Raw genomic sequence first — 24,293 nt, 5'->3', positions numbered from 1 at the left:
GTATGAACTGATATAAAGTGAAATGAGCAAAAACAGGAGAACGATTTATACAGTAATAGTGACATTGTAAAGATAATCAACTTTGAAAGACAGGAACTCTGATCAACACAACTACTAACCAAAATTCCAAAGGACTCATGATAAAACATACTAGCCACAATTCCAGATACAGTGCTGATGGTCTGAGAATGCAGATTTCTTCTCTTTCTCTTCTAAGGGACATGAATAACGTGGACATTTGTTTTATATTAATATATATTTGTAATAGGTTTTGTTTTTCTTGTCTTCTCAAAGGATGGGGAAGAGGAAGAGGGGACGGAGAAAATTTGGAACTGGAAATAAAATTGAATTAAAACAAAATTAATGCCTATTGATTAGGGAAAGGCTAAACAAATTGTGGTATATGAATAAAACTGAATATTTCTGAGCTGTAAGAAATGGCAAATGTGATGAATACAGAGAAGCATGGAAAGATCTACATGAAATGATGAAGAATGAAGGAAATAGAGCCCAAAAAACAGAATACACAATGATATGACAATGTAAACAATGTAAATGGAAAGAACCACATACATATGCAAAGGTTAAAAATGAATGTTGCAAAATTATAAAAAATGAGTATGGTTCAAAAAGATATAGGAGGAGATACCCCCACATCCCATCCCTTTGCAGAGATGGGAAGTCTACAAGTTTATTATACATTGCACATATTTGGAGACTTTTTAAAAATATCCTCATCAGTTCTGATTTTTTCTTCTCTCTTTCTTCTTTTCTTTAAAAAAATACTATTTGTCATATGGGATGTCTCTCCAGAGATGTAGGGGAAGGAATACTGGGGGGAAGTGATGATGTAAACAAATAAAAGATATCCATAAATATGCATTTTTAAAATACTTTAAGAGGTCTTATCATAGAATACCTAGAGGAACTTCATAAAAGGACCAACACTGATGGAGTGGGAGAAGATCACAGGTTAAATTAACCTAAAAGGAATTATAATTTGAGGTCATCCTAACTGCTTATTCCTGAATCCTCTTTTCACCAAGAAATCTTCTTTTCATCATAGAGTTCCTATCATGAAGAACCAGGAACACTGGGCACAGCTGCATAGGTAACCTAGAAAAAGAATTACTTGACTCCCAATTTTTTGCTGTCTTGTACACTAAGGAAAATGGTTTTTAGAATCTTTTCAGTTTCATATAATCACAGTTATTCATTTTATTTTCTGTAATTGCCTCTATTCTTTGTTTGGTTAAGAACACATATGCTACCCATAGGTATGAGAGGTATACAGTTTGCTTTCTTCTAATTTGTTTTTTAGTATGAGCTTTAATATTAAGGTCACATATTCTATTTGTAATCTATAGTGGAATATGGGATAGAATGATTTTTAAAATATAAAGGACAAAGAGAACAAACAACATGGAAAAGAAACTGTAGCCTAAGCTGGGTGATGAGATAGCGAGAACACTATTTGTAGAAATTTAAAGGAGCCCAAGTCTCCAGCCTCGACCAAATCATACCCCAGGGTGACAGAACTTGCAGATGTGATCTTTCACAAATTTTGGAGCAAAAGAAATGTGTAAACGGTCTGGAAATAGGAAATACGATCCCATTTTCAAATGGGGCATGAAGTACAGTCTCAAAACTACAGACCAGTTAAGTAGACCTTTTTTCTTTTTTTTGGCCTGGGATGTTTTTAGCCTGAAAAAAAAAAAAAAATACAGGGGGAACTGAAGGGAAGCATGATGTCTGTCATCTACTATTAAAAAGGAATTTTATATGGAAATGGGAATTGACTTCTGTCTTGTTCCAAAAAGGCCAAATTTGGGACAATTCTTAAAGAAACAAGAGTCAAATCATAGAAAGTCATAGGCAGGTTTCTGATCAGCATAAGAAAGCACTAACTGGAGCTGTCCAACAATATGACAAGCTGCCTGCCTCATAAAGCACTGGTATTCACAGACAGGATGACCAGTTGTCAGCAACAATGAGTGCTTACATTCAGTGGGTGGCTGGACTAGATGATACCTATGGTACCTTTGAATTCTAAAAGCCTATGTTTCTATATGCCTTCTGATACTTAGCCAACACGTTAGGGTTTTCCAGGGAGATGTCTACTATGACTGTTTCTTTATATTAAGTATAGTTTATTAATGGAAATTTTTATTTTTCTTGTCCTGTTTTTATTTTTCATATTGTTACTTTATTTTTAAAATAAAATTCATTTTCAGTTCTAAATTTTCTCCTTTCCTCTACCCACTGAGAAGGCAAGAAGTGATACCTATTATACTTATGAAATCATGCAAAACATTTCCTTATTAGTCATGCTGCAAAAAAAAAAAAAAAAAAAGTGAAAAAATTATGCTTCAATCTGTACTCAAGTTCATCAGTTGTCTCTCTGGAGGTACACAGCATTTTTCAAAGTCATGGATCAGTCTTGATCCCAGTAGCTAAGTCTTTCACAGTTAATTATCGTTACAATACTGTTACTACTGTGTACAATGTTCTCCTAGTTCTTGGCCCAAAGGGCACAGAAAGATGCCTGCTGGGTATAGTTAAACTGTAGCAAGTTAAATGATTTGCATTCAAGAAGTGCCACAAAAGACCTCACTGAGGATGTATGGATCAGATCTACTGATATATTGTAGTACACCAGACATTTAAGTAAAGATTTTAAATTGCTTTGTTACATACCCTAAGATAGAATGTCATCTAAACAAATGGTTCTCAATCTTTTTCAAGCAAAAAGGATCTCTCTCTTTTTTTTGCTAGGCAATGGGGTTAAGCAATTTGCCCAGGGTCACACAGCTAGTAAGTGTCAAATGTCTGAGGCTGGATTTGAACTCAGGTCCTCCTGACTCTAGGGCTGGTGCTGTATCCACTGCGCCACCTACCTGCCTCAGGATCTCTTTTTACTGTCAAAAAACTTCACAGGGGCAGCTAGGTGGTACAGTGAATAGAGCACTGGCCCTCTAGTCAGGAGAACCTGAGATCAAATCCAGCCTCAGACACCTGACACTAGGCAAGTCACTTAACCCCAACTGCCTCACCAGAAAAAAAAAAAACAAACTTCACAAACCCTCTCCCCCATAGTAGATGATATTTATATTAGTATCTGTTGAGAAAAAGCATGACAAAAAACTACTAACTCACCAAGACTAATAAGAATTTGTTTTTTTCCTATTAGCATAAATGAATGATTGATCATATAAAATGCATTATTCATGTTGCACATTTTTTTGGGTCAAATGGAGAACAAAGTGGTAATGCTTGATGTGAATCTGTAGTCTGGGTTCACAGCTCAAAAGTTGAGAATCATTGATCTAAACCAAACATTCCTGGCCACAAAGGGAAGTAATATTGCAAAATTAAGACTACTGACCTGGGAAGGTCTTCTTCTGCCAAAGAGGGACACAGGTAGCTTTCAGTTTATAAAATTTAGATTGAACATAGGATGGAGGAACATCTCTAAAAAGAAAAAATAAAAAGGAAGAATATATCTATATTTAGCATTTACCAACTCACAAATTCAATATTATGAAAAAAAAGTATATTATTGGTATCATCATTACTGTTGTAATACATGCATTATATACATTTATTAAACACCTATTATGACTCCAGGCCCAGCATCCATCCACTATGCCACCAGCTGTCTCATAATGCCACAAATATGAACCTGGTAGAATGGAAGGATGGTGCCTTCAAAAGAAATAAAGAAGTTTGGAAGACAGTTGAAGTCGTGGGGGAAGGACCGAAATGTCCAATAGGCAGTTCAGACACAAGACTGAAGCTCAGGGGACAAGATAGGTCAGAATACGGCGTCTGGGGAAGTAGAAAGGTTGTCAAATGATAGGGACGGGGAAGGTGATGGTGTGGAAAGCTTGAGGAAAGAAACGATGTGAAAAGTTTCTGTGGAGAGTGAGACAAAGAATCAATTAGAGAGGAATAAAAGGACTGTCTTACTGAAGTGAGGTCCCAGCTGAATTTAGGTAACATAAATTTGCACCCAGTTAGCTTGGTTCCATGATTTCCGGCCACTTCCCTTCAGGAGCATGACAGCAGGAATTGAAGGAGGCACATGGCAGAAGTAATCCAGAGGTGGTGGACAGAAATGTATCAATTTACTGTCCAATCAGAATAAAGGAATGCCTGTGTTGCCCAAGATTATGTAAACTTGCTATGTTCCTCATTAATAGACTATAAAGATGCTCTGTTAGTCCTCCATGGGTGTCTTTGTACCTACTGAGGTCTTGGATCCATTTATTAGAAACTGCTAGCCTTGCTAATAAATTTATTTACTTGGAAACTTAAATTTTTGTCCCTCAGATCTCTATGGCTACACATTCCAGTCCCCGGGGGCAAAATGAGCTTCCAGGATGAACAGGTTGCTATGGCAAGGTAGAAAAAATCCAGAGGAGAAGACTCAGGGTGAATGAAATAGCTATCCTCACGTAATTTAAGGCTTGTCCTAAGGAAGAGAGACTAAACTTATTCTGTCTGGTCAAAGAGCAGAACTAGGAGCAATGAGTAGAAGTTACAAAGAGACCAAGTTAAGGCTGATGGCGGGACAAAATTCCCAACACTTAGAGGCCTTTAGAGTCTGACTGGACGGCTGCTGACATCTCTTCCAATTCTAAAACTCTGATTTTAATATCAAATGTGAAACAGATATTATGAAGTCTTTAAGAAGAGAATCATTTGTAGTTAAACAGGTTAATGATGGCTATTTGGTGAATACTGATGCCATGTAGCACCGCCAGAAGAAATAGACAAATATTTTAAGTGCTTTGTGTATATTTAACAACGTTAAGTTTATGTATTCTAGATTTTTTGGAACAATAAAATAAGAATCTGGTAAATATTTCAACTGAATAATAAACATGTAGAGACATAGTGGAATAGATCGGGCTTTTCCTCCTATTCTTATATATTACTACTGGGAATCATGTTGCCTCTGGACTAAAAAATTATATTCTAAGAAATCAAGTACCTCTGCTTTAAAAAAAAAAAAAAAAAAAGGCAAAGGTCTGCCAGATCTTTGCTCATGGATAGGCTGCAGAGGTCAGAGTGGCCCCACATGGAGAAGCAGTTGTGGCCAGATGGGGTGTATGCCTATAATCCCAGCCACTGGGAAGGCTGAGGCTGGCAGATCTCTGCAGCTATGAACTGCAGTAGGCTAAGGTGATTGAGGGTCTGTACTAAGTTGAGCATTCACATGGTGAGCTTGGAGGTAGAGAAAGACCACAAATGGCCTAAGGAGGGATGAACCAGCTCAGGATAGAAATGGAGGTCAAAGTTCCCATGCTGTTTGGAGTAGAACTGGACTTGTGAGCAGCCCCTACACTTCCATCCTGGGTGAGAATCTTTAAAAAGAGCATCTGAGTACACAAACCCTACAGCAGTCTCATCTCTTGGCAATTTTGCCCCAAACGCAGGCCTCCAGTCTAGAGGTAATGGCAGCAACAGTAGAGGAGGCTGGCATATGCAGTAGTGGTGTTCCAAAGCTGCCCAGAGGCAATTAGGAGGTGCCAGAGTATACAAGGTGCTGGTCCAGAGTCAAGCCTTAAGTTCAAATCCAGCCTCAGACACCTTCCAGCTGTGTGACCCTGGGTAAGTCACCAAACCGCTGTCTGCCTCAAAAAAAAAAAAAATAAATAAAATAAAATAAAATAAAAAAAAAAAATAAAAATTTTTGGCCTCAATTTTTTACCTATAAAATGAGGATAATAGCAGAACCTTCCTCCCAGGGTTGTTGTGAGGATCAAATGAGATAATTGTAGAAGGGCTTAGGACAGTGTCTGGCATATATATATATATGTAAGCACTTCCTAAATGCCTGTTCCCTTCTTTTCCCCAAGCTAAGGGTCTGGATGGGCTCAGCTGTGGTCACTAATGATGGCTGCTGCAAGGACAGTGAAGAGAGCAGGGAGATATGAGACCAGTGAGTGGTTAGTGGCTGACCAAGCTAAAGCTCGTCACTCTTCAGGCAGCTGCTAAGTTCTATGAAGATATGCTGGAGGCTTTCCTTCTTTTAAAGCCCCACTCAACAAAGACGTCCTCCAGGAAGCCTCCTCAGCCTACACCTGGTTTTCCTTGTCCAGTTTGGCTATGTGTGTATTATTTTATATCAATCAACAAATATTTACTGATTGTCATGTTGATCGTCCTCTCCTAAGAACTGCAGGGGACATAAAAGTATTTTAGAAATATAAAATGGAGAACTTAATAATATTATAATTAAGTTGGGGAGACAAGTCTAATAAGAAGGTGGAGTGTGTGCTTGAGTGTCAAATGAGTAAAGAGAGTTTTATAGGCAGGTTTGGGCTGCTAAGTGTTTAACAACCAGCTCTCCGAAAGCCCACCTGACATACTTTTAAGTTTAGCCTGGGCACGGCCAATTCGTTTTGTATGATTACACATGTTTGTAATAAGGGTTAAGGGGGAAGGGAGAGAAAGCAGATCCTTCATTTGAAAAGAAAAATGAAAGGCCTTACAGGTCTGACAACAGCATGGTTTGGTCAATATTATGATCAGTCACACAAAAGAAAAGTAAAAAATGTTTGTTGTCATAGAGATGAGCAAAATGAAAACTCATTCATCTCTTACTGGTTAGGTTTTATAGTATGTAAAATTCTCTCTTTTTTTTTTTAGCGAGGCAATGGGGTTAAGTGACTTGCCCAGAGTCACACAGCTCTAAGTGTTACATGTCTGAGGCCGGATTTGAACTCAAGTCCTCCTGACTCCAGGGCCGGTGCTCTATCCACTGTGCCACCTAGCTGCCCCTAAAATTCCCTTTTCATATGAAGTGAATTTACCAGTACTTCTCTAAAAATCTTACATATTAGTTTCATGTTGTCCCTAAAAATTTACAGGCCACCTCTTTAGAATGAAACATTTATATTACATGAATATTATTTCTGATAAGCCTAACATCAAACAAATGTTCTTACCCAATGGCGCCAGCAAGGTGTTCCCAATTAACTTCATTAGCTTCTTGTACATTTGTTTGATACAACCTGAGAGGAAATCAAAATTATGTTAATCAAATCTATTGTATGTCAAGTCACTTACTGACCAAACAATAGATCCAGAAAAAAGAATAAAGCAAGCCTACCAATGGTTTAAAAGAGAGAGATGAATGGAATGGACTAGATAAACAAGAGCAAAGGAATATAGTAGCTTAGCATTTGAGAAATCCAAGAACATAATCTCTTGAAGGAAAGATTCAGTAACTTATGGGAAAACTAGAAAATAAGTCTGCCTACTAATTTAGACCAGGGATTCTAAAATTGGAGTTCATGAATGCTAAAAAAAAAAAAAAAAAATTTTAACTATTTCAAAATAATCAGTTTTCTTTGTAATCTTATGTGTTTTCTTTTATACATTTAAAAATATTATTCTAAAAAGGTCTTTAGGCTTCACCAGACTGCCACAGGAGTCAAAAAAGCCATAAGAAAAAGTTAAGAACCTCTGGTTAAGAGCAACATTGCATGCAATATACTAAAATTAATTCCTAATGGACAAGAGATTAAATCCAAGAATTCATATTATTTAAAAAAATCAGTGAATGATCCATATCCAAAGAAAGAACTATGGAATTTGAATATAGATCAAAGCATACTATTTGCTATTTTTTTTTCTCTTCTGTTGAGTTTTGTTACCTCTTTCTGGTGGTTCCTCCTATTGGTTCTAATTTTCACTTACAACATCACTAATCTGAAAATATGTTTAATAAGAATGTATATATATAGCCTATATCAGATTGTGCACCATCTTGGGAAGGGTGGGAAGGGGGAGAAAAATTTTAAACTCAAAAGCATATAGAAGTGATTGCTGATAAATCAAAATAAATTAATTAAAAAAAATTAGTGAATGAAAGTTATTTTTCACAACTGTGGTTAGGAAGAAAATTCATAACCAGACAAGCACGAAGAAATTAAGGACAAAAAGACAAACTGTCAGTTTCATTTATTTACAATTTAAAAGCTTTTGCATAAACAAAATCCATGTAACTAGAATAAGAGAAGTCATAGATTGGGGGGAAAAATCATGGCATCCAATATCTGACAAAACTCTGACATTCAAATTCCCTAGGGAACTGACACAAATATATAAGGCCAAGAGCCACTTCCCCATAGATAAGTGGTCAAAGGACATAAACAGCTTTTAAAATAACATGCAAATTATGAACATCCGTGAGAATATGTTCCAAATGACTAATAAGAGAAATGCAAATAAAAAAAATTTTGAAGTATCACTTCACACCTGTCAAGTTGACAAAGATGATAAAAGATGGAAATAGTCGATGCTGAGGAGGCTGTGAGAAGACAGGAACATTAATCCACTACTGGAGGAGCTGGGAATTGGTCTAACAATTCTGGAAAACGATTTGTAATTATGTGAGGAAAGTAAATTGGATATTCATAGTCTTTGACCCAGCAAACCAACTACTGGACTTTTAACCCAAAGAAATCAATAAAATAAAAACCTCATGTATATAAAAATGTTCATAGCAGCACTTTTTTGGTAGGAGCAAAAAGTTTAAAACAAAATTTAGGTACACACTAGTTAGCAGGTGTCTGAACAAATGGTGGTATATGAATATAATGGAATCAGCAAAACATGGGAGGACTAGTATGAACAGATGTAGAAGAAAGTAGAATTGAAACAATGGACACAATGGCCAATAATACAAATGAAGACACCACAGAACTCAGATCAAATGTGATGACCAGTGTGGGTTCCAGATGACTGACGCTGGAATGCACTTCGTCTGTGTTGAGACGTGGTGGTCTACAGGAATGTTGCCCAAGTTTGTTGCTGTATTTGATGGTTTTCCTTAACTGCTACTTTTTAAGAGAGAGTACCTTTCAATGGGTATTTATGAGATTTATTGGGAAGTAATGGTAGAATTTACTGAACACTATAAAGCTTACTCACCAACTCATTATTTAATCTATCTACACATAGCAGCAAGAATTGTTTTTTCCATAAGTAACATTTTGGCTAGTCATCCCCAAATAACTAAAATGGTCCCAACTGCCTCTTAACTGAAATAAAACATTTAATCTTGCAATTAATAAACAATCTCTAATCATTTGCTCCTCTTTGCTTAATTATACTTCCCCACTTAATACCCAGGGTGGTGTTTCCTGTTAACTGGTTTACCAAACCACATTCCTAACTGTGAACTTCACTAAAGTTTTTACATATAACTTTCTCTATTGCAGGATGCTCTCCAGCTTTGTATCTTTTAAAGCTTGTTTTTCTCATTCTTTTAAAATACTATTCAACAACCACATCCTGTAGGAAGCTTTCTCTGATAGCGCTTAATATACCTCCCTCTTCCGGTATAGTTTTGGGGTGGGTATATATGTATGTATGCATGCATGTATGTATGTTATTTTAAAATAAATAAAAAATTATTTTCTGCATGTTTCTTATGTGGACTACTTTCTAAGAATGGGGGGGAGGGAGTGGGTGGAGCCAAGACTGAAGAAAATAACATCTTAAAAACACAATAGGCCAAATGGTAGAAGAGGCACAAAAATCCAATGAAGAGAAGAATACCTTGAAAAGCAGAATTGGCTAAATAGAAAAAGATATACACAGAAGAGAAGAACTCTAAGAATTGTGGGGAACATGTAAGTATCTTTTTTTTTTGGGCTAGAAGGTGGGGTTAAGTGACTTGCCCAGGGTCACGCAGCTAGTAAATGTTATGTGTCTCAGGCTGGATTTGAACTCAGGTCCTCCTGAATCCAGGGCCGGTACTCTATCCACTGCACCACCTAGCTGCCCCTGTAAATATTTTTAAAATATAAAATGGGAAGCTTACAATCAAGTTGGGGAGATAATTCTAACAAGAGAAGGAAATATGTATTTTCAGTATCAAATGAGTAGTGCAGAAAATAAGCATTATAGGTAGGGGTGCACTGGTAAATATTAAACAAGCAGTTCTCAAAAATCCCACTCAACACACTTTAAAGTTTATTCTGCATTAACATCTTCCCAGTCAACAAAACAATACATCAAGTCTTGATTTGAAGAGTTTGCCGATTTCCAAGGTGTAAATGATCCCAATAAAAATGTTACAAGTGGCTCTACCTGGTCTGAACTGACTCCAGCACCCTGTCTCTGATTAGAAAGACTCTAAAGGAGGAGAAAGAAGCACAGACTGGAGTGGGGAGGGAAGTCTCAAAGAAAAGAAGGGATGTTAAATTGAGCCTGAAAGGATAGGCAAGATTTGGAGAAGAGGAGGATGTACTAAGAGCAGTGAACTATATGAGCAAAGCTATGGAGTCAAAAAGGATGAAGGTATGCTTGGGAAGTAGTGAACAGACCAGACCAATAGAAGAGAAAAATTAAGGCTGGGGATAATGAAATCATTATTGGCAAAAATGGAGGTTTGGACATAAAATACCCATTTCAGTTCTACACGGGGCAGACACATCTTACATTTTCATTTCTAAATCATATCATTCCCCATTCTCTTTTTTCTTTTCTCCAGTTCCACCCTAATCCTGTTTTTTCCAACACATTGCCCCACAATCAACCATTTCTATAGTCTTCATTCTTTCTGTATCTACAAACTCAGGCTTTCCATATCCATTAAAAAACAAAACAAACAAACAAAAAAAAACCACCTTCATGTGAACCTATGATATCCTCTGCCAATCACTCTGTTTCTCCTGCCTTGGACAGCCAAAGTCTTAGAAAAAGATGTTTATTTCCTCCCTCTCATTTCTCAGCCCTCATCACTCAATTGAAACTGCTGTCTCCAAGATTACAGTGCTCACTTGGAACTATGCTCAAAGCGTTATAAAAATGTGCATACCCTTTGACCTAGCAATAGCACTACTAGCTCTGTATCCCAAGGAGATCATAAAAATAAGAAAAGGATCCACATATACAAAAATATTTATAGCAGCTCTTTTTGTGGTGGCCAAGAATTGGATATTGAGGGGATGTCCAGCAACTGGGAAATGGATGAACAAGTTGTGGTATATGAATGTAATGGAATATTATTGTGCTATAAGAAATGATGACAGGCAGACTTCAGAAAAACCTAGAAAGACTTACATAAACTGATGCTGAGTGAAGTGAGCAGAACCAGGAGAACATTGTACATAGTAACAGCCACATTGTGTGATGACTAACTTGACTAACTTTCATAGGCTTGGCTCTTCTTACCAATGCAAGGATCTAAGATAACTCCAAAAGACTCATGATAGAAAATACCGTCCACATCCAGAAAAAGAACTATGGAATCTGAATGCAGATCAAAGCATACTATTTGCTCTCTTTTTGTTGTTTTGTTTCTTCTTTCTCGTGGTTCTTCCCATTGGTTTTAATTCTTCTTTACAACATGACTAGGGGCAGCTAGGAGGCACAGTGGATAGAGCACCGGCCCTGGAGTCAAGAGAAACCGAGTTCAAATTTGGCCTCAAGATACACAACACTTACTAGCTGTATGACTCTGGGCAAGTCACTTAACCCCAACTGCCCCATCAAAAAACCAAAACCAAAACCAAAACAAAACAAACAAACAAACAAAAAAACACGACTAATGTAAAATATGTTTAATATGAATGTATACGTAGAGCCTAAATCAGATTGCACAGTGTCTTCGGGAGAGGGAGAAAATTTGAAACTCAAAAGCTTATGGAAGTGAATGTTGAAAACTAAAAAAAAGAAAGAAAAAAAAATACCAATGCTCTCTTAGTTGCCAAATCGAATGGTCTTCTCTCAGTCCTTATCTTCTTATCCTTCTGGATTTCTCAGCTGTATCTGATGCTCTGGACAGCCCTGCCCTCCTGTAATCTCTCTCTTCCCTGGGTTTTCATGACACTGCTCTCTCTTGGTTTTCCTGCCTATACAATAACTCCACTAAAGTCCCCTCTGCTGGATCATCCTGCATAGCCTACCCTCTAAATGTGGGGGTTTTAGAAGTCTTTCTCATGGGACCTGGTCTCTTCTGTTCCTGCACAGGCTTTCTGTGACCTTATGAGCTACCAAGGATTTAATTATCATCTCTATGCAAATGAATCCTAGGGTTTATCTACCCAGAGTTCCTGTCCCACTATCACCAGTTGCCTACTGGCCATTTGGAACTGACTGTATTGTATGCATGTCAAGTTCAACAAATCCATTTTCACTCCTCTTCTGAACCTCCTTGTTTCTGTCAAAGGTACCACCATCTTCCAGTCACTCAGATTTTAAACCTTGGAATCACCTTTAACTGCTCTTTTTTTTTAACCCCCCATATCCATTCAGTTGCCACATCTTTTCAATTCTACCTTCACAGCATCTCTCAAATTCAACTTCTCTCCAGCCTCATGGCCACCACCTTAGTTCCAAGCTCTTATCATTTCTTACTTGGACTACAGCGAAAGCCTCCTAAACTGGTCTCCCTGCCTGAAGGATTCCCTTTCTCTAATCCATTACCACCATCAAAGTTACTTTCCTAAAGCACAAGTGTAACCATGTTACTCTTATTTAATAGTAGCTCTAGTGCCTTTAGAGTCAATAAAAACTCCCTGGTGTGGCACATAAACCCTTTTATAAATCTTACTGGCCTTAATAAACATTACTGCCCTTCCTATGATCTAGTCAAGCTGGCATTCTTGCTGTTCCTCAGACAGGCCCTCGCACCTCTCATTTCTGCACTTTGCACAGGCTGTCCCTCCATGCCTGGACTACACTCCTTCCTCACCTACATCTCTTAGAACTTTGTAAAGTGTGTGGCATATAGTAGATACTTCACAAATATTTTTTGATTGATCTCCTTATGAAAGGTTTCAAAGGCTAGAGAGATTAGCTTTGAACAATTTTAAATTTCCTACCTTTCAATAAGGTTGATTTTGGCACGCAGAGCATTTGTCCCACGGTACACAACCTTCCCATTGGTCATCCGCTTGGTTAGAATTTCAGGCCTATGTTAAAAGTGACAAATATACAAGTTTATCACTTCAGGGAAAGGCTTCCATAGGAAATACACATTTTAGTAATTTTAGGTCACTAAATCACTCTCATCCACTATGTTAAGCCAATTTCTATCATTTACTAGGTCTATTCCACAGACATAAATCCATCTATTTTTACCAGGGATCAGAAAAATCTGCACACTGTGCAGGGCTCAATATTTTTACACCTCAAATTAACAGAATATTTACTTAACTGACAGTTATTGTCATTGTTATTGACTGGTAAGGTATCCAACCCATACTAGACCTGGTATAGTTATATATGTGTATTCTTTATTCCTAAGGCTAACTGTTAAGACGAGTAGGGAAAGTTAAAACTTTAAACTAGTGACAAGAGTTTCTAATAAGGTCAGTCTTAACACTCTGCCTCCTCTCTCCCCAAAACCTAAATAAAATATCAACTTGAGAATAGAAGGGTCATCACAGTCACAAGCTATCAATTAAGGAAGCCATATAAATACTTATTCTCAGATGACAAAGTTTTTTTTCAATCTCTAACAACTCATCATCATATTTTCCCCTGAAATATTCCTAGTACTTTGCCATCCCATTTCTTCTTAGAGTAATCAATAGCTTTTTCTAAAAAGATTTTTGTTTCCCTATACATTTTAAGGCTCTTTAAGTTTATTATCTGTCCTTGGGATTTATTTCATTTCCTATATGTAGTCTTTCTTCTAAAAAAATTTTTTAAAGCCTTACAAACTTCTGACTTATTTTATAATTTGCACCTATATTCAACAGTCATGCTGGAATGATGAGGTGCACTGTCAGGATTCAACTGTGATATGCTGGTTAGTTTTGCTAATCTGCTTTTTTTTTAATTCTTTGTTACAAAGGAGAGAAGGGTTTATTCTCTATTTAGAAATAAAGGTGATGAAATATGAGAAAAATCTTAAAACTTACCACTTACTTTTACACTGCATCCAATTCCTTGTTTCTACTTTGGCTTCTACTTCTACCCAGGATATACCCTTGTAAAGCTGTTTCCGCAAAACTGATAAAGATTCTGGGGAACTGTCTTCTTGGAGGCGAGAGTCTATGTCTTCCACCTCCTTTGGTGACAGCTTCTTTAGAACCACTTCTTCAACAGCTTTAATCAGTCTCCGAGTTTCCGCTTTACTCCAAGGACCATGATTTATCTCTATGGACACATGAAAAGATAAGAGGCAACGTGACTCAGTGGGGAGAGACTTACTCAAGTAAGTCAGTAAGAGCTAAGCATCAGTTCCGTCTCTGACACACGCTCCATCTCCAGACTCTAGACATTTTCAGTGGCTGTCCCAATGTCTGGAATACTTTCTCTTTTCATCTCTACCTCCTGGCTTCCTTCAAGTCCTGGGTAAAATCTCACTTTCAACAGGAAGCCTGACCCCTTTAATGCTAGTACCTTCCCCTTACAGATAGATTACCTCTAATTAAAGGCTCTTTGACCAACACACTAGCTGTGTGACCCTGAGCAAGTCACCTGGTTTTTCAGTGTCCCAGGCAGTTCTCTTAAACTCTAAGGGAACTTAGACATAAATACAACACTACAGAAGCTCCAGTGACGGTCCTGCATGGATGACAGAATCAAGAATCATGGACCAATCCTCGTCTGACAGGCTCACAATCTCAACTAAACAAAAACACAACTCTAGGTCCTAGAGTCTCGGACTTAGTACCCTCCACAAATCACTTTCCCTCCCAGTGCTCTATGAAACCCTCTAAGTTGCAAAGAAGATGATGACCTGCATTGGTGGAGGGAGTTTCCTGACCTGGGAGTTCTCCATACAAACAAAACCTCAGGTCTAGTCCTTATCCTTAAGGAGTTATAGGATCAAAGTACAGTCAAGTAAAAAGAACTGAAGGTAACCATGTGAAATACAGTTACGGTATGAAATTTGAAGGATTTTAAAGCCAGAAATTTAATTTTTTAAAATTTAATTATTTTCCCTCACTCTATCAGCAACAGCAATGTTCACTCATTTCAATAACGTCATAAGAAAATCAAACTATATTTTTAAATATCATTCTCTTTTTTTTGGTCAATAAGTTCTAAATACAAAAATAGCTGTACACAACATCAACAGTAATGTTTTACGGGGGGAAAACCCTGCCTGACAGTTTCTTAATCCTCGTTATATATATACAATGTGGGTACCTTCTTAATTGAAGGCAATAAAGAAGAGAAACCCCCTTTTCTGAGGAAATCAGAGAATCCTCTGATGTAAAGAAGATCAAAAAAACTGCTTTTCCTAAAACCTGCTCATCACCTAAACAAGCTCCATACCAACATAAACAAAACAATGACCCTGAGCCCTCAGTCAAATACCTCCCCTGCTACACTCGAGGACAAAAGAATCACTAACAAATTTTTGAATTCCTACTGTCAAGTTTTAAATATTTAGCTATTCAATTAAACAAATTTCAATAAGAAAAAGATACTTCTACACATATCACTCCTATCACTATTTCTTAGTAATGGGGGGCTGGGAGGGGAAAGAGTCCAAACTGATTCATAGGGCACAATTTAATAGATTTACAATATTTCTCATCAAGTTTACACCAATAAATAAAATAAATCAATGTTTAAGAATGCTCATGAAAAACAGAGCAAATAAAATCATTTTACAGAATTCAGCTCAGATTTCTGAAATGCAGTTTCATCAATCTTATTTCTTTTTAAAGCAGAAAGTACACATCACTTACTATTGCTAATCTGAGAGAATTTCAGTGCCACAGAGAGGCTACTTCGGTTCACCATCTCACCAATCTTTTTCCAATCGTTTCCATGTATGGACTGGTACTTCTTTAACTTTTGAGTGTCCTTTTTACTATATCTAAGGAAGAAGAAATACAATCAGTCTAAGCCTCTTATAAATCTAAATCAATGGACTTTCAAATATTTTCTTACCATTACAGAATGGTATAATGGAAAGTAAAATAGACCTGGGATCTAGTTGCAATTCTGCCAATGACTAGCTCTGGGTAACCTTGGATAGGATTTTTAAGGCCTCAATTTTATTCAACAAATATAAAATGAAGTTGGGTCAGATTAGATAAACTCTAAAATTCCTTCAAACACTAAGATTCTACAATTTCACTCAGTTAAAGTTAATACTTTATGTCTGAGAGTCAAGAACTCGTGATTTCATCATTGTATGAACTTTCCCCACTAATTCTAACTTACAGTCTTAGTTACTTAGGCTAAAAAAAGTTAAGTATGACTCATGGTCATACAGCTGATAAGGGTAAAAGTTGAGACTTGAACAAGTTTTCCTGTACTCTAGACATTATGCAATGTTAAGAAAAATATTACAATATCAACTATATCATTGTCAATTACTATAATAGACATGTAATAAATATAACTATATTGATATTATATTAATACTATATTAACTAAGAAAAACATTCTCTATGTAATTACAATTATTTCCCAACAATACAAATAATATCCTAAACTAGGAAGCCTTTTATAGCTTGACAGGATCTAGAGTCCCAAATGACTTTCGAGCTTACCTACTCAAACCCTCATTTTACAGAGTAAGAAACTCAGGGCCAGAAATGGACTTGTCCAAGATCATCACAGAGGCAAACTCAAGTCTTCTGACTTCAAATCTAGTGTTCTTTCTACTATTATTAATGAGATTATGATATAAAAGGTGAATTTTTCACTATAGAACTTTTGGATGATTTCTTAAGACAAATGATTTCATTCTAAAATTCATCCTTAAATTTTTTTAGTCATAAATAAACCACCTGAAGAAATTAATCTGTTCAAAAGTTAGTATTGTCAAAAAGCATTGTGTTAATCATAATTACAATCTTTAATTGGGATAATGTTCAGTGTTCAGAGAATAAAATAGTATCTATTACTACATCTCCATATTCAAATAGAGAGCACTACATATTAACAAAACTTTTTTAAAAATCTTAATATTTTATATTTCATGTGAAAATAAAAAAATTTGGGGGGGTATTTTTATGCACAAATATTTGTGGAAATATATTTCTACTTCTGGAAGTAGGCTTTTAAAAAAGTATCATCACTGAAGCTTTTAACACTTTCTGAATCTAATTGTTAAGATAAGTTTTTCTTACCTGCCTTTATAATTGTTGATATCAAACATTTTTTTTGCTCTATAATATACTAATTTCCAAGGCCGGGGAATACCTTCACCTAAAATCAGAAACAAAGGTAGTTATGTAGAGAAGGTAAAAAGGTATTTTCAGGAAGTGAAAAGAATGAAACCAGCAGAGATTTAGGTATGTCTAGGAGGCTAGAAATGATTATAACACAATCTGAGAAAATGATTCTACTTCCCTACAGAATGTTTCACAAATTGTAATTTTCAAAGCTAGTAAAGCTCTGCAAAGCTCAACTTGACCAATGTTTCTCCTTTTCTCACCTCTCCTTATCAGAGGTAAAATATCTGTATCATATTTATGGGTCCAAATAAGCAGTGTATATAATAGAGTAGGTATTTAATAAATGTTTGCTGAATTGTTGGGTGACCTGAACAATTCCACAGTAGTTCACTCTTTTTCATCTCTTTTACCCTAAAAGTTCCAAAATTATCCTGCTTGAATTAAAGACAGATTTTCTTTTATAGCATATATTCCAACATTTCCCCAGAGGGGATTCCTACAACTTCATATGGGTGCCAAGGATATTAAAAAATTTACAAGTGAGATTAAAGAATGGAAATGGGAAAATATTTGGCAAAAGGGAAAAAGTGTTAATTTTTGCAATAAGAAAAGAGTTAAGAAAAATCTGCAGAAACTAATCATAATCATTACCACGAGAAAATGAAAGAGAATGAGTATTTAAAAGTCAAAAATCTGACTATTCATCAACTGATTTATTGAGTACCTAACATTGTAAAAGGATATAGAAAAATGATAAGACTCAAAGAGATTAAAGAGGGAAAAATAAGAAGGAAAAGAAAGTAATCAAAGGTACAGTTTGCCTGGTCTATTCAAAACAACAAATTTCTTAGTATTTTCCATATTTTCCTGCAGTCAGCACACAATCAGTTCAGCTAAACTGGCAGGTACAGATCTTTAATGGAAGTAAGTGCAGAAGGTTCTCCCATGAGGCCATTTGACTCCCTTTACTTTGAATCTACTTTTACTCATCAAGCAACCTGCTGATATTATTTTGGTTTCTCAAGTGGGTTTTCTCATTGAGAAAATTTTTTATTCTGACCAGAAGGCCTGAATATCAGGGTCATTTGCCATTTTTGTTTCTCAGGATAAATAAATGAAAACTGTAGAATCTTAAAATTGAAGAAGAGGGAATGACTTAGAAAAATCCTGGTTTTACTAAGATGCCAAGACACAGAGTTTAATAAATTACTGACAACAGGAGCAGCTGGCCTGCCCTGACCCAGGTCTTTAATGATCACCCTGTTGTGAAAATAGAAAGTTACAAGAACTATTTATACAATTGTCTCAAGTGACTTTGGTCAATGTGAAACAGTAACCAAACCAATGACCATCATTAAACAAACTGACAAAGCCCAGTTTCTGAACCAGCAAAGCCAGTGACCAGACCTTGGAACCATAGCAATGCCAAGGCAAATGACAATGAGCTAGTGTGTTACAGACATTACATGTGTATAGTGATATGCACATATAAGTATGTAATATAAATAATGTATAAAATTGTGTTGTGGCTATGGAAGGCTGCAGGATGCTGATATGCTAAGAAATCCTCTATAGCAAATATTGGCAAAAATATAGTTTAAAGAAATGCTGAACGTTAATCAAGAAATCAGAATAGTCAACTTACCAATGTGGCATCTAAATTGGTGCTTTCTTTTTAAGTCTGTGATCACAGCTTTCTCCTCTGGATATCTGTCTGTATGCAGCAATTTGTCGGCAGTCTCAATTCCAGTCAATGATAAAAAATCTTCTACATTTTTCCGTAGTTGTTCATTTTCCTTTGCAGAAAATTTTCCAAATTTAATAGGCATACCTGGAATTTCAAAATGTAAATATCTTATTAAAACCAAAATTCTTTTTCAAACCCATCTTTTAATCACTTTCTTTAAGCAATCTAATGACTTTGCTGCATCCCTAATGAATTCCCAAATATATGAAACCAGCAAAAATAAACACTGTGAAGGTGGTTAAATGGGAAATAAGATTTATGCTAAGCCATGTAATTTAGGCTGTGGCCTAAAAATGGACTAAGGTCTGGATATGCCATATCCATATCAGAAGTCTTACTATATGTAAGGCAGTATGCAAAGTAAAAATAAAAGGATAAGACAAGGCTACATTTTAGGTGTTCTTAATCTCTGTATTAACTGGCGAATCCAGAGCTTTGCTGATTTTTAGTGCATAGCCTAACAAATTTTTTCCCTCATTAATGATTCTGACTTTCTTACAAAATAAATTCACCTTGTTCTTTAAACTGCTGAAATCGTTTCAAGTCATCCCTATACATCCGCTTTACTGTAGCAGCTGCCCTTTCCTTCACATTAGGAATAAACTCTTGGAGTTTCTTCACTGCAGTGTCCAAGTCAACATCTAGATCTATAAAATCATCAGACAAATTTTCCAAATCTGAATCGTCAGCTTCTTCCAAATTCCTTCTTTCCTCATTTGTAGATACTAACCTAAGAAACAGAAAAGGTGTGAATCTGCATTAACATCATCTATTTAAGTATCTTTTAACCATCTGCTTAAAATGTAGTTCCCTCACTTTCAGATAGACCAATGCTGCTATGAAATGAACTTTTCTGTTTCATCAGCAAATATTTACTGCAGTTAGTAGCCATTAAAGGTACACTTTAAAGAGGTTAATTTCTCTATTTGTTTGGAGGGAATAGATCCATTAATTTCAAAGAAGGCATACAGTAGTAGGAATGCACAAACACGGGAACTACACTAAATAGGGGTTTGTCCCTGAAGGGTCATTCTGGGATCTGAAGGTGTTTCTCCACACATTTGATAAATAGCTAGATAAAACTGTAACTAATAAATGTCCTGTGGGGGAATCCTTAATGGTTATTTTTCTAAATCAACTCTTGTGTATAATCATTTCAAACCATCAGAACTTGATAAACATAATGGCTGGGTGAAACTTGGAAGAAAATTGCCTGAGTTCTAAGGAATCAGAGGTAAATGGTAAAAGAAAAAGAATGTTTGAAAGTGTCATTATCTGCCAATGAGCCAATCAAATTACATAGTTGGTTATAATCACGAATAAAAATTCTATCTTATAATTTCATCTATCTGGTAAGAAAATTCAATTTTACTGCCTCTAGCATTCCAAACTTTGTTTAGATTTGCCTCCTCATATACAGAAGGAAATGGCAAACCACTCCAGTGGTTTCTGGTCAAGAAAACCCCAAAATAGGGTCCTGAAAAGTCAGAAATAACTGAAATGACTGAACAACAAATGCACAGTCAAAGAGAATCATTTGGTGCTTAAAGCAACCTTGACTTAAAGGATGGTTCTGAAGTAATGATAATGTGGCAGAATTCATATGAAAATGATATCAAAGCTTAAGATCCCAATATTACCTCTCCTCAGTTTCTACACTTGTTTTCTCTGAGTGAGATTCTTTCCTCTTCCTTCTCCTGGTGTCTCTCACTCTCTCATTAGGAGTGTTACTACTCTCTGAATTCATCATGTTATCAGTTCTGTGGACTGCTTTCTTTTGGCCAGAGGGTTCACCCATACAACCCATACCAGAAACTGAAAGGTCATCCACAAGTCCTTGATCCTTTCTAGTTGAAGTTTTTCTCTTTCTTTTCTTTTTTCTTCCAGATTCCACACTGCTTTCATTAAGAGCACTTTCACCCTCCAAAGCATCAGTGTCATTAACATCACCACCTATCTTCATATGGTCAGAAGGCCCAACCACAGAGCTTGGACCAGGTACTAGAAAGTCATTAGTAAGGGCCTGCTCATTTTCAGTTGAATGTTTTTGCTTTCTTTTCTTTTTCCTGACAGACTCCCCATTGTTAAGGATGCCCTCAGCCTCCACAGTCTCAGTGTTAAACCTATTACCCATTTTCTTAAGGTCAGAAGATCTAGCCACAGAGCTCATGCAAGGAGCTGCAAAGTCATCACCAAGTTCCTGTTCATTGTTAGTTGAAGTCTTTTGCTTCTTTTTCTTTTTTCGGACAGATTCCCCATTGCTTTCAATAAGGGTTCTATCACTTTCCAGGAACTCAGTGTTATTAATCTTATTTGTTTTCATATGGTTAGAAGACGTAGTCACAGAGCTTGGATCAGGTAATGAAAAGTCACCCGCAAGTTCCTCCTCATTTTTTGCTGAGGTCTTTTGCTTCTTTTTCTTTTTCCTGATAGATTCCATGTTGCTTTCACTAAGAGTGATGGCACCCTCCACAGTCTCATTGTTAACATTATCACCTGTTTTCACTTGGTCGTGTTTAGGAGACCTATCCATAGAGTTTGTACATGGTATGGAAAAGTCCCCAGCAGGTGTCTGATCATTTTTAGATGAAGCTTTTTGCTTCTTTTTCTTTTTTCTGACAGATGTCCCAATGCTTTCAATAAGGGCACCATCACTTTCCATAGTCTCACTGTTATTAATATTATTATGCGTTTTCATATGGTCAGAGGGCCAATCCACAGAGCCTGGAACAGATACTGAAAAGTCACCAGCAGGTGCCTGATCATTTTCAGTGGAAGTCTTTCGTTTCTTTTTCTTTTTCCTGATAGATTCCCCATTGCTTTCGTTAAAGGTGCTATCAACCTCCAAAGTCTCAACGTTAACGCTAGTTTTTTTCATCTGGTCAGATGGCACATCCACAGAGCTTGTACAAGGTACTGAAAAATCAGTAGGTGCCTGCTTATTTTTATGGGAACTCTTTCTCTTTCTTTTCTTTTCCCTGACAGAATCCACAAAGGTGCTATCACCCTCTGAAGTCTCAATGCCACAATTAGCTGCACCAACCACTACTATTTGGTCGGAAGGCACATCCATAGAACTCATCTCAAGCACTGAAAAATCGTTAGCAGTTGCTTGATCATTTTTAGATGAAGTCTTTTGCTTCTTTTTCTTTTTTCTTACAGATTCCACATTGCTTTCACTGAGGATACTATCACCCTCGACAGTCTTGACATAATTAACACTATTGGATGGTATATCCAAAGAGTTCTCATCAGGCACTGAAAAATCATCCATAGGCACCACATCATTTTTATTTGAAGACCTCCTCTTTTTTTTCTTTTTCTTGATAGATTCCACATTACTTTCACCGAAGGTGCTATGACCCTCCAAAATCTCAATGCTATTAGCTACACCAACTACTTGGTCAAAAGGTATATCCACATAGTTCATCTCAGACACTGAAAAAGTGTCAGTACGTGCTCGATCATTTTTAGATGAAGTCTTTTGCTTCTTTTTCTTTTTTCTGACTAATTCTGTATTGCTTTCACTAAGGGTGCTAGCACCCTCCAGAGTCTCCACATTACTAACACTATCACCTGTTTTCATTTGGTCACCTACAGAGCTCGCACTGGGTACTGAAAAATCATAAGCAGATACCTGATCATTTTCATGTGAGGTCTTTTCCTTTTTTTTCTTTTTCCTGACAGATTTTATTCTGTCTTCCTCAAGGGTCCTATCGTTCTCTAATGCACTAACTTCATTGACCACTTGTGTCCCATTGGTGTGCATGGTCACACGGCTTTCATCAGACACGGAAATATCCTTAGATTTCACATGGTTTTTATTTGGAGACTTTTTGCTTTTGTTCTTGGACTCTGACAATCTCATTATATCAGTAGATACTAACGGTTCCCTAATCTCACCTTCTCTTTCTAAACAAAAGATAGATTCTTGCTCTTGGGAATAGAAGCTCTCATGAGAAGTTTTCTGTGTATCATTGAAATTTCCCTTCCCACCAATGACTGTATGGAGTTTGTCCTTAAGTTTGTGATCTGGATCTTCTATCTCATTTATATCAGCTTCAGAAATTGAATGCAGTTCATCTTTTTCACTTGATTTTAGAAACCCTTTCCCTTTTTTCTTATCTATATAAACAATATCAACATCTTTTCTAAAGTTCTCCCTTTCCATACTTTCGATATTTTCTTTATTCACAAGGACACATATTACCCCCATTTCCTCCTGTATATCACAGGGGACTGCAGTTTTCTTTTTTCTTTTTTTGGCTGTAGTGACATCCTTTAGGATTTCATTATCATTGCAGATTTCTGATCTGATACAAGTAGAACTGGGGAACTGGGAATCTGCTTGGTCTGCAGTCCTTTCAGAATGTTCATCAAAGAGCAGGAGAGAGTCACTGAGATCTTTCTGGTTAAACTCTTTATTCTTTTCCTCAGTTGCAGAGCTTTCTCTGTGTTTTTTCTTCACAAAACCCGGAGTATTAATTTGAAATCTGCCAGATTCTCCATCCATTTTGTTCCTGCAATGAAACATTTTAATGAAGTAAGCCAGCATAAATGAAAAGATTTTATTTTTGCAAAATATATTCCTTTATCATGACATGAAGAAATGGGGACAATAAAATGATACTTCATTGTGACATGAGTCCAGAATCAGGGTTTAATACACTGTCTTATACATTTAAGATTTATTGCAATATAATCCTTACTCTTCATTGTCACAAGACATCCTTGCAACTGAAATTCTAATATAAGACCGCCCACAGTGCCATCAAGTATCCCATTAGTTTACACTCCTTCCTTATAGAGTCAAGGGTTGCAGGAGTTGTGTTCATATGCAGCAATGGCCTATGTGATGCCCAGTTTTATAATAAAGGACCTTACAGTAAGGATTTAATGCATTTAACTTGGAGTGATTTTCAATATCTTGAAGTTTAAATACAGATATTCTCTACATAAAATGAGAAAAGGTCTTTTACTTCCTAGCTCTTTCTTCATACTCCTTTGAACAATAATTTCTAATGGTTTTATTGCATCTCATTACAACATATACTGTTTAAAAGATCTAATTTATCATAGACACAGCAAATGCTTCCACCAAAGTCCTGTTGTGGTACCTCATGGGAGTGTAGAGGGGACTGGGGATTTGATAGAGGAATTCAATCTTTAGTAGATCCAAGCTTAAAAGGCTTTAAGCAAAGAGGCAGTGACAGCCTATACACCTGTTGTACATGAAGTTCAGGAAGGATCATCAGGTGGTAGCAGGGTGATTAATATTTTTTGGCCACAGCAGCTCAAGGAAAACTACTGCTTAAAGTACAAAGGTGCTAAAAGCTGCATCAGGGGAGGGAGTACCCAAAGTGGAAAAAAAATGGGTAGAAGACCATGAATTCAGAGCTGGAAGGGAATCTTAATTTATTGAGCCC

The 24,293-nt window shown here is 36.5% G+C and overlaps 1 protein-coding gene across 3 annotated transcripts in view; it reads right to left on the bottom strand.

Moving 5' to 3' along the window:
* The window catches only part of TTF1 (transcription termination factor 1), a 33,150-nt gene that overhangs the window by 4,325 nt on the left and 4,532 nt on the right, over positions 1-24,293 (bottom strand). For 2 of the 3 annotated variants that reach the window (XM_027869756.1, XM_027869757.1), the window contains 9 exons: positions 20,508-23,387; positions 19,380-19,597; positions 18,766-18,951; positions 17,073-17,151; positions 15,678-15,808; positions 13,893-14,130; positions 12,849-12,938; positions 6,957-7,022; positions 3,386-3,471 (listed from right to left, as the gene is read on the bottom strand). In XM_027869756.1, coding sequence (XP_027725557.1) covers positions 3,386-3,471; positions 6,957-7,022; positions 12,849-12,938; positions 13,893-14,130; positions 15,678-15,808; positions 17,073-17,151; positions 18,766-18,951; positions 19,380-19,597; positions 20,508-23,380 — 3,967 coding nt within the window. In that variant the 5' untranslated portion in view covers positions 23,381-23,387. Of the gene's footprint in view, positions 1-3,385; positions 3,472-6,956; positions 7,023-12,848; positions 12,939-13,892; positions 14,131-15,677; positions 15,809-17,072; positions 17,152-18,765; positions 18,952-19,379; positions 19,598-20,507; positions 23,388-24,293 lie in introns of those variants that run through there. The other variant, XR_003569782.1, reaches the window with a different exon arrangement.

This window comes from Vombatus ursinus, unplaced genomic scaffold (assembly GCF_900497805.2).
Source record: "Vombatus ursinus unplaced genomic scaffold, bare-nosed wombat genome assembly UNPS02014793.1, whole genome shotgun sequence".
NCBI lineage: Eukaryota > Metazoa > Chordata > Mammalia > Diprotodontia > Vombatidae > Vombatus > Vombatus ursinus.
The sequence above is the reverse complement of the archived record's forward strand: the minus strand, read 5'-3'. Positions and strand labels throughout refer to the sequence as shown.